Raw genomic sequence first — 14,914 nt, 5'->3', positions numbered from 1 at the left:
TTTCTGACTGGGAATAGGACGTAGAACAGAGATACTAAAGGGAGACTACATAATTTCTGATCCAGGAGTGTTTAAGAATAAAACACGGATGGAAATGAATTTATATGCTACCATCAAATACGTGTGTCTCTTGGACAGAAGTAGGACATGGCACTTTTAGGTGAGGTCAGTCCTGTGGCCACTGCCTCACGGGGAAGCTTGCTCAGTGGGGAGGCCGCAGGCGGTGGCGGGAAGGGGATGGGCTTGAAGGCCAGGGTGACTTGGGTGGAATCCTGGGTGTGGCCCTTATTATAATTCTGAGAAGGTTACTTAATCTAAATAACACTTTGCTCACTTAAAAAATACACGTCTACCTCAGAGAACTGAATTGCTCCTTAGTATATAAAATCCACGCCTGCTTACCTGATGTAGTATTTAGTCAATGTCAGTTTCTTTTTGGTTGCAGCTGCTCATGCCCTTTCAGTGGTGGGCCTGGAGCTGCCCGTTAGACATAATCAACGTCAGGAAGACCGTTTATCTATCTGCTATTTAGAGAGGCCCACCGGGAAACAGGCCCCTGAACAGATTACACTCAGAGAACACTTGAAGTTGTGGAGTGACCAGAGAGAATGGATGACAAGAGAATTCTTGGTCATCCAACTTGTAACTGCCGCTGCCAGCACCGCCCTCTCCAACGGGCGCATACGCCACCCATACGCCTTCTCCTGACCCTCCCTGGGAGATGACTCGTAGAGACCTCTCCCCTCAGAAGAGAATTCCATGCCCTGGTGCAGGGTTCGGAGCTTGCCACTGAATTTTCTCCGGGACCCACAGCATGCTCCACAACATAACCCGACATATTCTTTTTCTTCTTCTTCTCTATCTACTTCCTGACTTCCTGTACTTTTCTACTCGCCTACATCCACAGGTCACACAACTTTCTTTTCTTCCCACCCTTCTGCCACACTGCTGTTCCCACGTGCCCTCAATACACACACATGCTCATTCGCTCACTCACTCATTCAGTCACACTCTTTAAGAAACCCTGACGCAGACACAGACACCAGGAATGTGTCTGCTGCCATCTCTGGGGCCATGGGGAGGGCAGGGCCACGGGAGGTGGCCCTCGTGTACTCTCCTGCTAGCCTGGCTTGTATTTTTATCATGGCTTTGCTCTGGGCACCCAGGCGGGATCTGGGCCAGCTTCTTCTCATTCCTTCGCTCTACATCAGGACTCCAGAATAATCTCACCCTTGACCGTGGCTGGATGCTCCTGCCCCACACCTTCTCCCGTCAATGGAGCACAGTTGTCTCTCCTCTCTCTCCCTCCCTCCCACCCAGCGTCTGAGTGTTCCAGTCCCTAAACCTGAGTCAGATGCACTCAGAGACACTGTCAGCTTCTCCTGCTTTCTGAATGAGTGGTCTGCAAAAGCTGGATTCACGCCTTGGCTTAGACTGCTCCCCCACCCTTCTCCCCTCCTTTTGACTCTAACTCCAAATAAGGAGCACTCCCTCTTACATAATTGGATGTTCCCAGCACAGAAGCTGACACACGAGGTCAGGCGCGCATGCGTGCAGACTTGCCTTTGACTTAACAATGCCTTTTTTGGGCATCTAACTTCTCCCCAGCTCCCTTCCCCCACTCTCTCCACAGTATCAACAATCAAGGGAGATTTACGCAGTTGGCTCAAACTCTTCCAACCTTGGCTTGGAAGGAGGGGTCATGAGGTTGAATTTACTCTTTTCCCTCGCAGGCCAGGGACAGAGGGATTGGGCGGGGGTGTGGGGGGAGGGTGGCGTGAAGACTAAATATGTGCAAGAGAGGGAAAAAGTGACAGTATGCATGCTTTGGACCTGGGAGCAGTCCCTGGCATCCTAGGCAGTTACGTATATGGGTCTTTAGAGGGATCAAGGAGAATACAGAAAGCTGGAAGCAGAAGAAATGAACTTGTCTTGTTGGAGATGATAATGCTGGAGGTTGGACAATGATGACATTTTTAAAAGGAGAAGCGTCTAACTTTAGACGCCATCCATGATGGCAGTGCGTCCAGGTCAACCAGAAAAGTTGTGGCAGGTACTCGTGGCATCAACATCGACTCTCCTTCGCTTTAGAACTTAGAGAATCCAGGTGCTCTGCAAAAGGATGCAGCTCATCGGCGTGCGGTTTCAGAGAGTGAGCAACTATGCTGCCTCCTGGGCCTCAGTCCTGGGGACAGCCTGGGAGAGGTCCACCCTGACCCGGCGGGGACCAACCACACCTCTCTGAGGGTAGTGAGGACAGGTGGAAGGGGTGCTGCAGCTTTGGGGAGGTATCACATTCCAGAGTATGTGCTTACCAAAGCAAAGAGAGCCCAGGAATGCAGCGCTGCGCCGGCCTCTTTAAAAATAAAAACGCAAGCTGTCCAGGGGACAAGTGACACAGACTGGCTTTGGTGTGCCGCAGGGGATTCTGTGTCGTATGTGAGTGGGTGCACATTCAAATGCAGTTTTCATCGTACAAGCTGACTGGCAGTCTCCTCCTGGGGAATATGGACTGCTCTGAGTCAAAGACTTGGGGGCTGGCTTTTATCTTTTCAAGTCACAGGGCAAACGTCTGATCCTGCAGCTGAACATCAGACAAACCTGGGTTTGAACAGCCTGTACATACTTACTAGCTCTGTGATCTTGACTGAACAATCATGATTCTTTGCAAGCCTTAGCTGCCTCACCTTTAAAGTAGGGATTATAAGGCCTCTTTCACAGGGCTTCTGAGGGGATTAAATGATGTTGGCACAGTGTCTGCACAAAGTCAGCTCTCTACAGATGTTGGCTGGATGGTGGATCCTGAAGCTAGTAAGACCATCAACGTCTACACTCTGAACCTGAAATAAGCCCTGTCTCTTCCTTGGGGAGCCGGCACTCAGAGCTTGCTGGTAGAGACCATGGGCCACAGGCATCAGGTCCTCTGAGTCTCTGGAGGGGGCGCTGGGAGAGATTCCTTCTCCATGACCTCCTGACTGCTGTCTTAAGGAAGCTTCGAGAACAATGTGACCCAGCACAAGATACTTGAGAAGAAGGTCAAGTGTACCATTAAAAAGCTGGGAATAATGCTTTATCGAGAAGATGAAAGACTGTGAACAGAGGAAGATGAGGCTCTTCATTTAACTCTAGTTTGTAGAGGCCCAGGGCGAGGAAGGTGTCAACAGCTGGGTTCCTATTTCTGCTGCAGCTCATACAAAACTAAATGGTCTTAAGAATAAAGTTCTGACAGGAAGAGATATGAGGCAAGTCAACAAGTACAAAATGCCATCACCTGAAAACATCTAGGGCGAACAGAGGTTAACAGACCACAGTCATGGAGAGCTGTCTGGAAGTAACTAGACACAAAACTCTGTTCTTTTGCAATCCTCACTTTGCCTTCATTCAAATTCACTAACACATTCAAAATTTTTTCCCTTTTAACAACAACAAAAGGTGTCATCCATTTTTTTTTTTTTAAGTGGAAAGAGAAGCAGCTCAAGGGGGATTCAGGCACAAGCTCTCTCTCTGATGTTTAGGGCATAAGCCACATTCACCAGCCAGCCATCCCCCCAGCTAACCCGAGGTGTGGTTCCCGTGCAAGGGGCACGGGGGTGGACAGGGGAGGAACTGAGCCTGACTGCAGGCTCTTCTCGTGAGGAAGGGCAGCCCTGACTCCAGAAGCTCTGCACGCGGGGAAGCAGGAGTGCCTGGAGAACACTGCCGCCCCGGGACAGAACCTGTACTGCAGGGGGCCTGGGGGCTGCCTCCTGCTGTCAGACACACGGACGCTCTGGTCATGGGCACAAAATCACCTGGGAAGGCCTCACAAGGTCGTATTGCTGAGCAGGACGGGTTCCGTGTGGTTCAGAGAGCAGAGAGTGATAGGAGTAGCGGAAGCTGCAGCTGAAGACTGACCTGGGTGGGGCACCCTGAACTGGGAGGGAACTTGGGGCCACAAGCTGGAGGAATCAGACACAGAATCCACTTCTTATCCTTCCCTTCTTCTGAAGCGCAAGTACGAAGACCCAACATTTACTGGAACACTTTCTATGCACCCAGACACCTGCAGACAGACACCACGATGGTTCCAGAGCTCAGAGCGACGACACACAGCGGAGCAGCAGTATGCTGCGGTGGATAAGCATGCAGCTGTGGAACACCCGGGGGGGCTTGCGCCTCCACCAAGCACTCACTTGGTGAACATGGATAAGGCCCTCCGTTCTCACCCTCATTAAACCATAAAATACGTGAAAGGAGGGACCGTGTCTGTTTTGTTCACTAACGACCAGACCTTAATATTTTCTCAGTGAATAAAGGAAAATGACCAAGACAGTTGCCCAGTAGGAAAGTTAATGTTAATAGATTTCCTACTTATTGTAGAATAGATACATAATTCTTTTTTTTTTAATAAAACTGTTAATTTCAGAGTGACCTATTAGCATGAGTCACACGCTAACAGAAGGGTTCAGGATTTGGCTCCTGACTTTGGGATCTGCCAGGATGTCTCACACGGGAGAGGTCAAAGCATGAGCGGCCACAGCTCAAGCGTTGTGTGTATCTGCCTGGTTCAGAGGCAGGGTTCCTGGACTCCTGCAGCTGAGCAAAGCTTGCATCAGTTTCATGGTTAGAAAGCCAGCACTAGAAACTCCATCTGCGTACCAGTTTTTCAGGAAATTCAACTGGTGCTGGAATTATACAACCCAAGTTTTAAATCTCAGTATCCTATTCCCCACCACCATGCGTCAGTGCTTCTTCAGCTGTGACCATGTCCGCCCCTCCTGGAGAAACTAGTCTTTACTAGGAGAGCACACGATAGTTTTCTCTTTTCTTCCTCGTTGTTGGTAGTCACGGTGACTGTACACTGTTGGTGAAGAGACACGTCCACTAAAGTGAGAGGTACAGGGCCTGGGGGTAAACTGGAGGAGAACGGACCCTAGCGGAGGAGGAGCTCAGCTCAGCGCCTGAATTCAGGGGTGATGCCAGGGGTCCTGCAGGAGCAGGCCTGTCCACACCTCAGACAACCACGTGATGCTCTGCAGCTCGTCACCCCGCAGCCCTGGACACAGGTTCTCTCTTCTCTTTTGGCTGCAGGTCTCCTGGACTCTACGCTTTCCCTCTCTAGGGCAGAAATCAGGAACCACCTCCAACCTCCGTCTAACCTGAGACTCTAACCTGAAGGGGCACCCAGCAGGCTTACCTCTGGATTAGGGTCCCAAAGACAAGATGAAGAACTTTCTGCACACTCTCTGTACACAGCCATCGCCACTGTTCCATGAGCAGCAAGACAAGCAGGTCCAGGGCTGTGTCAGCCAACTCGGTCTCTGCTCCTGGGGATGAAAGGCCATCTGGAGTAACCCGGAAGAGACCCGCACTCGAGGACACGTTTCAGGGCCCTGGGTCTGCTCTACCTTTATGTCAAGCATCTCACATTTGTGTAATCTATCTGTATTCAAGTCAAGAGATGTTTACTGCATCTCTACAAAGTTCAGTGGCAGGTTCTGTCTTTCTTTACAATTTATGTTCCTAAGTCACTGAGTAATTTTTTATTATAGATAACTATTTTGCCTACTTTCCTTCTGGTTCTTCTGTATTTCCCCTAGGCAGCTGAACACATTTTGCTCCAAGTAAGTGCTCACAACTGGTGACTAACTGCAACTGGCAAAGCCCGGTCCCTTTCCCTTCCATCCACTCGCCTCCGCAGGCAGCAGGGAAATGTGCGGGCCAGCAGATGTGGGACTTGTTTTCCGTAAGCAAGTGGCTCTGAAAGCAACTCAGCTCCCTCAGAGCTGAGGGTTAGGATCCAGGAGATCTCAGTTTGATTTTGAGATAACATGTGGTTCTGGGAAGAACACTGTACTTTTGGTAAAAGGCCATGATGATTACTCACTTCTTTCCTGTTTCAAAGACGGAAAGGGTCACAAACACGCTCATACTCACACTAAGCAGAACTTTTTAAAACAGATGTATTTTATGGGTGGAAGCGTCTGTTCTCTAACTCTGTTCATGGGGTCCCCCATTGCCTCTGACTTGCCTTCCAGGAGACTGCCCCAGAACTACAGAATGTTCCTGAAAAAATCCTCTTCTATCTGGTACTACAGCTGTGATTAAAGTTATAATTAATCATCAACAGTAACTGTATTAGTCTAGGACCAGTGGGTTTTCTCTGTGCAAGCGTGCCCAAGCACAGCTCACTTAAGGGTTCTTACAGAACGTGAACGACGTCAAACTTGGATAAATGTGCTGGAACTGAAGCTTACTTTCTTCTTAATCCCATCTAGTATATATTCTCCTTTTCTTTCTGTCATTCAAGGGGGCATAGGAGCTGATGTGTCTGCTTTCTGGTTATTTGCTCAAAATGTGATATTCAGTTTCTTGGAAAAATAGCATTCCTCAATCTCCCTCTTCAATTCTCTTTTCTTCGCAGGTTTAGCATTTACCTAGAGTTGCAGTCCATGCTAGAGCAACCCACTCCAGTATTCTTGCTTGGAGAATCCCATGGCCAGAGGAGCCTGGCGGGCTGCAGTCCATGCGGCTGCAGAGTCGGACACCACTGAAGAGACTTAGCATGCACACATGCAGAGCTGCCACCATGTGGTGACAAGGAGCATAGCAGTGACAATGAGTGAAAGCAACAAGGGCCCAGGTCCTCTCGGTGCAAGTGGTAAATTATCTATCGTGGGAGCACGTGGAGTCTCTCAGGGCTCAAACAATGGCACAGGAATAAATGATCTCTTTAGAGAGATAATGCACAACATTTAAAGATTTGATTTTGGCTGGAATTATATTATCTTACCCATCCCATCTTATCTATAATTTCTCATAGTTCTCTTGACGCTTTTGCTCTCATAACACATTTACTTAACCAGAGAGAAGTGTGTGAACAGCTGGGGTTGTAAACTCCATTTTTCATAGAATTGAACTGAGGTCCACAGTGCGGACTGACTGTGGGTGCCTGAACAATAGTGAAGTCAGCCTTTTTTCCTCTTCTGGGCCCAGGATTTTGTGATCTTTTATTTGCAAGGGAAGCCTTTGTTTGGCAGGATTTGAAAGACTTTGTTCTTATAAGTTCTGGCACAGCAAATCTACCAGTATCCAGGCCTCCTAATTCTCCCTCTGCAGAGAACACCGCACCTCCAGGAAGCACAACTGCCCTGCCTCAAGCTCCTGAAGACAGAGCAGCGGCCTTACCTCGTCTCCCTCTGCTCCACCCTGGTAACCAGGCGGCATTGTTGGCCACGGCAGTAAACACAACCGAAGGAAAAGATCCAGAGGAAAAGAGAAATTCCATTTTGTGCATGCTGTATTTCAGCTGCCCTGCAGTACATCTGGGCTTCCCAGGAGGCAGTAGTGGTAAAGAATCCAACTGCCAATGCAGGAGACACACGAGATGTGGGTTCAATCCCTGGGTCAGGAAGATTCCCCTGGAGTAGGAAATGGCAAGCCCATTCCAGTATTCCTGACTGGGAAATCCCATGGACAGAGGAGCCTGGCAGGCTACAGTCTATGGTGTTGCAAAGAGTCGGACACGACTGAGAGACTGAGCATACAGTACACCGAGGTGGAGACTTTCGGGAGCCAAGTGGAAACACACCTCCAGGACTAAGGCATCACCAGCACACGTTAGGGTTGACACCGATCAACAGAGGAGCTCACAGGACAAGTGCACAGAGTAGGGACAGAATGAAGCTCTGGACGGCTGAGGAGCCAACAGAAGGGACAGAGGAGGGACCACAAGAGAGACAGGAAGACCAGAAAGTGGCACCACAGACACCAGAGAAGACAGTTTCTAAACGAAGGGAGCAATCCAAAGATAATGCCAATGTACATTAGGAACAACTGAAATAATCACACTACTATTAATAGAAGCATGGACCTTATCTTGCTGGACTGGACGCCCTGCTTATGCCCCGAGTTCTTCTGATCCACTCAGCCCTGGGACTGTGCCATTCTGTACCCTGGCACCTGACAGAGCCACCCAACGGTCACAATCCAGTGGACACACTAGGCTCTCCGCTGTCACTCACCTGGATCACTGCTGCTGAGGCCTTGGGCTGGAGCAGCAGCATCTGACACATGACCGTCCACACACCCCTCAGCAGTCTGTTCAGAATCTCTTCCGGGAGCATCTGCTGGCTGCACTTCTAGTAACTTTGCCTGTTTTTCAATAAAGGATTCCATCCCAGACACGGAGAGGGTCTCTGACTCCTGAGGAGAGAGCAGGGGCTGTATCACAGGCAGGGTGCAGGGAGTGGGGGCACCTATGGCTCCCGTTGCTTCCCTGCACGTGTCTCGAGGAGAGGACCCCACTGACCCTGTGACCACTTAAGGAAAAGGTGCTTGTTTTAACCTAAACTGCAAGGAGAACAATGCCTCTGTAGTCTCGTTTGCTACAAAAATCGTGTTTCCTTCTAGGAGCTGGCTTTCTCATTCTATCACCTATTATCCCAAGGCTACTACCCTTGAGAAGCCCACCACCCTTGAGAAGCCAACTGGCCAGCCCAGAACTCATAGGAATTCCAAACCAGTCTGAGAAAATACTCCTAGAATAAAAACCAGAGACCCAGATGTCGGTTGAGTCCTTTAGGAAGGCACCAAAGACCTTTCTGATTCTGGAGAACATCCCAACTGCCTATAATGGCAGGACTGACCTCCTAACTGATGATCCCAAGAATTCTCTAGGGATTCTCACCACACCGCTGTCCTGGAGACAGTAGAGAACCTTCTCGTGTGCCTCAGTTATATTCAGTGCTGGAGCAATTTTACTGGATGAGAACCTCAATCTGGATCTGGCACAGAAACGAAGAGCAGAAATAGTGTGTAATTCATGGTCTTGATCCCCATACGAAGGGCTGACCAAGTATTAATACCTCAAAACAGGCATGTCCACACTTATTCTTGGAAGCTTACGGTGGTCAGAGTTGCCAAGAGATGCCTCACTCTGAAATCCCCCAAACAATATTCTTACACACACTGCAGCTCTTGCACTGAGCTATGCTTACAATGCGCCTGTGAAAGGGCTTTTGCTAATGTAAAATAAGGACTTGCCCATCACAGTTGTATCCCACAGGCTAGAAGAGTGGCTAACACATACTGTGCACTTGTTAAAAATTTGTTGAAAGTTAAATAGACAAGTGCCACAGACCAAGGTTGCCCTTGCTCTTCACACCTTTTTGCACATCCACTATTCCCCTTGTGTTCCAGATAAAACCAGAAAGAGAATCACAAGGCCTAACCTCAATGTTTCAAGAAATAGGGTTCTTATAAGCACAGGCAACATGGTTACCCTTCAAAATATGGGCCCAGTGAGGGGGGAAAAAAAAAGGCTAAGAATTGCGAGGGTTCTTGCCAGCCCATAAGACATGAACACAGAGAAAAAGACAGTGAGACACACACATAAACATTCTCCAACCCCCTCCCTCCCACCAGCACTGTCTCTCTCTCTGTAATGGCCCAGATACATACAACAAGCGTCCAAGAAGGTAAGTGTGGTGCCCTTCCTCCCCACCTGCTGGCTGTGAGAGCCGCCAGTGCAGGCTGGAGCAGCAGCAATAACCACTGACCCCCTGAAGGGGTCCCTTCTAGCCCATTCCTGTTTACTGCTAGTGTACCGGACTCCTGAGCCAGAAACCATGACAAACAGAGATCAATGATAAGCCTTAATTCTTAAAAGAAATGTTTCAATTTCCCAAGGGGGAAAAAAAAAAGAACGTCCATATTCTAGAGTTTTCCTTCTAGTCAAAATTCCCTGGTCAGTTTGGGCCCTGGCTTCCCAGGGCAAGACCAACATGAAGCCAGGCTACCTCTGCAGGACCTTGGGCTTGGTACACAGTCTGACTGCATAAAAACAGGCACAGATGACCCCTCCCCTCTATTCTAGGACCTAAGAGCAGGGATGGGCTTTGACTGAAAACTGGGGATCCCCTGAGAATTGGGAAGGGTATCTTACTTGGAAGCCTTCTTGCCTTCTGTCTGGGGCTTATTTTCTGTCTCGGCCTCACTCAGCTCCTCTGTAGGGCTCTGGGGCTCAGAGCGAGGGAACGCGGTCTTCAACGTGTCCACAATAGCACTCACCACCATCTGCAGGGGTCATAGATGGCGGGTTAGACAGGCACCACCGAGCAGCAGCAACTGTCTCAAGGTGCTTTCTGCATCCTGGACGAAAAGCCGGCTGACCTGTCTAGCAGAGCCCTATCCATCCACACGGTCAGATACCAGCTAATGACTCAATGGCAACTCTCTCCCCTTTCCTCCACAGCCATGAAAATCTTCTTCCTCACAGAGTTAAGACAGACGATGGGTTCCATGGGAAAAGAAGCCAAAACAACATGACAAATAAAAATATGGGAGTTCTGCGGGCTGGTGAAATGCTTTTCACTTTCAATTTCTTTCTTTTCATACAGAAGAATGATTTTTAGTTTTCAAATTGGTAATACTTTCACCAAGATGTGACAAACAGGAAGTGATACACGTAAGAATATACAAAGAAAAGGAAGAGTGAAAAAGATTATCAAAATAAGGAATAGTCTAAAAACATTTATGATATAAAAATGTGCAGAGCAATTCACTGTAAAAAACAACAACAACAAAAACTGGTTTTACAGTTAGTTCAAACAATTCCTCTTCTTTAACTACAGAAAGAATGGCAAAAACCACTCAGGTTAAAGTTAAGGATCTGGAATTCATACAAACTTCTCTATTTATACGGATGAAATAAAACAATCTTTGCTGAAGAGTAAGAGCTATCCCTATTTCTCAGAATGAGAAAATAACATACAGATTTCTGCTAAAGAGAACAAACAAATGAAACCCTAAAATATCAACGAGATGGAAGGAAACATTGACTGTTCCTTTAGTAACTCTCGCTATTAATCAACACTGCTGCTGGCTTTGTCTTATCCTGTGTTAGTCCTCCTTGGGGAGCACAGCTGGCACAGCCAAGGCAAGACTGACACGGTCAAGGAGGACCACAGTAGAGACCAGGGGACAGCAACTCAGGGAAAGAACATAGTGAACTGCATGGATGTGGAGAACGTAGCTGAGAAAATACAGTTCCCTCTCCAGATTCACAGAATGGTAGTCTGCCGGGAGAGTCCGTATGTGCTCACTCTTATGTCATGAGCAATGAGTACAGCGCATGGCTTTGAGTGGGCACCCAGGGGGGCAGGTGTTGAAAAAAATCAGTGAAGGTTAAAAAAAAAAATCAGTGAAAGAACACATCAGCATGGGTGAGCAAACCTGCAAAGAACTCCACGGTTTCACCGCATTTACCCCTTCCTAGTTTGCAGTCTTCTCCTCATAGCAGTGAATGTCTCCGAACATCCCTCACTTGAAGTCCCACTTTATCATTTTATCCCCTAAAGTCTAGATTGGAAGAGGGAGACCCCCTCTTCTGCCAAAGAGTCAGCGCTTTCTAACCTCTTACAACACATGCATTTTTGATCAGGACAAACCTCAGACTTCTGTCCTGGAGATGTGAGAATCAGTGAGAAACCACTGCTCACAGGCTCCAGCGTGGTGCTCAAATGCTCTGCTACTGTCTCCAAAGGTTCCAAGATACCATCTGGAACCTTGTTCTCCAGCAGAGAATCACTACACAAATCTAAATCCAGCTCAGTGTCCTGCCTAAGGGCTCCATCCTGAGTGACCAACGCTGGGAATGACCTTCATCACCAGAAGAGGCCTTCCTGCTCCCACCTGTCCATGGAGATGTGGACCGACCCTTGTACCCTTCCCCTAAAATCACAGCGTCATGATACCATCAGGAGACCTGTGCACGCTTACAGCGTCAGGAGTACTGACACTCCTGTCATTCAGCAATGATGGCCTCAGCAGTACTGGTAACAGGTCTTGAAAACCCCAGTCCATCTTCCACTTACTCCTCTGTGCTGCTCTCCCTTCCCCCGGCTCCCCTGCCTTTCAAACATGCCTCCCCCTTCCCTGCAAGAAACTAAGGCTGAGCAACCCAGTCCCGCTCATACCTTGTCTATTCTGGAGACCACAAACGGCTTCTTGACAAAGGCAATACGAGCATCTGTGTTGAGAGCAAGGAACTCCTGCATCTCCTCACTGTTCGCGATCTCAGGAATGGCACAGAGTTGCTGAAAAGACACAAGAAGGACTTCAGAGAGAAACTCCAGTCCCCAGGTCTCCCACCTTGGCCTGGGTGTCTGGTGGCTACAGTGACAGCAGAGGATGCTGACCTTTAGAAACGATTCCAAGAGGCTCTTGCGGGCTTCCACCCTGTCACTGTCCATGTTTCCAAATGGAAGATCTGGAAAGAGCTTTTTAGGGCCCTTCACATCTTTAAAAAAAAAAGTTAATTGATTAACATTTACTAAGAACTATTCCATTTATTACCCATCACATATATAAGACACAGAAATGCCAAATGTATTTCCTGGGGATTTTTCTCCTCACCTGCAAACTGAGCTGAGAAGTGACCTGAGGTTGGGGTGGGAGCTGGGTACCAAGGCCTGGGCCTCATCCCTTCAGAGTCCCTTCCCTGGGGCCTTCCCTCCACAGGAGTTTATTTCAGGAGTTAGAGATATAACCCAAGGACATAATACAGACGGCCTACTTTCATTATTCATGATAATATTAAGGTATAAGAGGTCACTAGAGTAGGATGTATAACAGCCCTGAAGTCTAACTGCCCAACTTTAAATTTGGCTCCAATCTCTGCTATAATAATGGCCTTAGGCAACCTGCTTAATCTTTGCTTTTTTCTGTAGAATGAGGATAATGATAGTATCTATCTTGTAGACTTTTATGAGAACTAAATGAGCTTAGTAGAGAACTGGGCATATATTTTCAGTATTAACTATTGCTATTAAGGAAGAAAACCTATAACTGAAATCCACGATTTATGCCACAACTTATTAAAAATGTTTATTTGAGTGATCATGGGCTTCCCTGGTTGCTGAGCTGGTAAATAATCCGCCTGCAATGTGGGAGACCTGGGTTTGATCCCTGGGTTGAGAAGATCCCCTGGAGGAGGACACGGTTACCCACTCTAGTATTCTGGCCTGGAGAATTCCATGGACTGTATAGTCAGGGTCAGACATGACTGAGCAACTTTCACTTTCACCTGGCATTTTCTTAAAAAACAGAGTAGCTGCTCAACAGCTTTTATGGTATGAATTAAATTTTATGTCTTCTTATTGTTCCTGTGCCTTATGAGAACCAAACGGCACACCAAGAAGCCTTTTGTTAAAGGAAAGGCAGCAAGGATTTCTGGGTAACAGTTTAATATTTAACAGCAACCAGTCTATGAACCTGTTTAACTCCTCAGAGGCACAGGTGGAAATACGGAAGTTTCTTTTTTAAGCTTAAACTAGATGGGGCCCCAGAACAAAGCATTCAGAGGCAAAGCAGTACCCCGGAAAGCATGTCATGAGTGCTGCCCAGCACCAAAACCCCAAACACCTAAGAGCAAACAGAGGGAGCACGGGACCCTCAAGGCCGCGTTCTCCCTTTCCACCCTCTTCACAGACAACAGGCCTCCAGCCTTTCAGATCAGGGTGGCTGGATGCGAAAGGCAAGCAGGCATTCCGGGGCTGGGGAACTCCTGACTTTTGATGAACTTTCGGAGATCCGATTTCTCCTCCAGACGGGTCTGCAGGTTCAGGAACTCGCGGTAGCGGCGGTTCACGGTGTGGTAGGCCACCTGCTGCAGGCCGCCGCTGCTCTCGCCGTCGAGGGCCGTCTCATACTGTCGAGAAAACGTCTGTTGGCTGCACCAGCTCACTGGCACACAGTAAGCGCAGAGCAGGGTCAAGGGAGCACGCTGCTCCTGTTCTGTCCCTAGCCTCTCAGGCCCCACTGCCGCCCTAAGCTCTAACGAACAGCTCAAATCCCAGGGGGGCTGCTGTATGCAATGCGATGCCTTTCCCAACAGAGGCGGCCCAGGTGGTGAGAAACGAAGTTCCACTGCCTTTCACTCCTTCCATTTCAAAGTTCTCCCTGCAAACCCTGTTTACTCATAACCACTTTCAAATCCCAAAGACAGAGGATAAAACAGAAGGTATGACACTGATAATGATACCGGCTCTCTTACCCCTAAATTATGAGGCTGGATGTTATAGGGAGATAACCATCTTGTCATTATCCTCAAACCAGTGATTATCTATATTACTTGAGGGAAGAACAAATAATCGAAAACAGCTGAGGAACAACAATCATTTGTTTGCCTGGACTACACTAAAGGAACATGTGTTTTTGTTCTGCTTGGGGCTGATTAATTATTATTCTTGGACCAACACTGAACCTTTCTTTCCAAGGACAGATCATCTGTCTGTATGATAAGAAGACATGTGAAGACTGGAGATGTTTTATGGGGTCACAGTCGGCTGTCTTCATATGTGAGGAGGGCTGGCATGTGGGAAAAGACAGCAGTGCTGAATGTTCCCCCAGAGAGAACACCCCGAATGGCATGAAAGCTGCAACTTCAAACCTACAGAGGGAGACTGTGTAAGATACAAAGAACGCTGTGGGAGAACAATACACATGCTTGTTCTCATCAGGAGTAGGTCAGTGTTCCTGTCTGGTTAAGGTATTCTGTGGGCAAGCAATGCAAGAGTGGTGAGACTGAGGCTGGTGTCGAAAGCTTGTCCAGAGGCAGACAGAGGTGTTCATTATGAGTTGGAATGAGCAAAGCAGTCCCTCAGGCCAGTACTGAGAAGGAAAGGCCTAGATAAGAGATGCATGTGGAATTTAGGTGAGGGCTCTCGCATCCAGAGCCCCTGGGAGCTAGGATGCTCTCTGTGGCTATTCTGCTCCGTGAGGGACACTATATGATACGTCTCCAAACTTGGCTAGGCCTCAGAATCTCTTGGGCTGCAGAACCTGCTGTCAGAATATGGATTCTGACAGGTGCTAATGGATTCTGAATGAGAATTTCCCAAGAATGGGTCCCAGGATTACTTATTTTTTAAAA

At 48.1% G+C, this 14,914-nt stretch overlaps 1 protein-coding gene across 2 annotated transcripts in view; it reads right to left on the bottom strand.

Moving 5' to 3' along the window:
• The window catches only part of SNX19 (sorting nexin 19), a 32,724-nt gene that overhangs the window by 14,817 nt on the left and 2,993 nt on the right, over positions 1-14,914 (bottom strand). For both annotated transcript variants that reach the window (XM_070365261.1, XM_014478304.2), the window contains exons 2-8: positions 13,552-13,690; positions 12,180-12,280; positions 11,958-12,077; positions 9,926-10,056; positions 8,669-8,765; positions 8,004-8,184; positions 5,177-5,306 (exon numbers count right to left, since the gene is read on the bottom strand). In XM_070365261.1, coding sequence (XP_070221362.1) covers positions 5,177-5,306; positions 8,004-8,184; positions 8,669-8,765; positions 9,926-10,056; positions 11,958-12,077; positions 12,180-12,280; positions 13,552-13,690 — 899 coding nt within the window. The remainder of the gene's footprint in view (positions 1-5,176; positions 5,307-8,003; positions 8,185-8,668; positions 8,766-9,925; positions 10,057-11,957; positions 12,078-12,179; positions 12,281-13,551; positions 13,691-14,914) is intronic.

This window comes from Bos mutus, chromosome 29, assembly GCF_027580195.1.
Source record: "Bos mutus isolate GX-2022 chromosome 29, NWIPB_WYAK_1.1, whole genome shotgun sequence".
Lineage (NCBI taxonomy): Eukaryota > Metazoa > Chordata > Mammalia > Artiodactyla > Bovidae > Bos > Bos mutus.
This window is presented reverse-complemented; position numbering and strand designations above follow the sequence as displayed.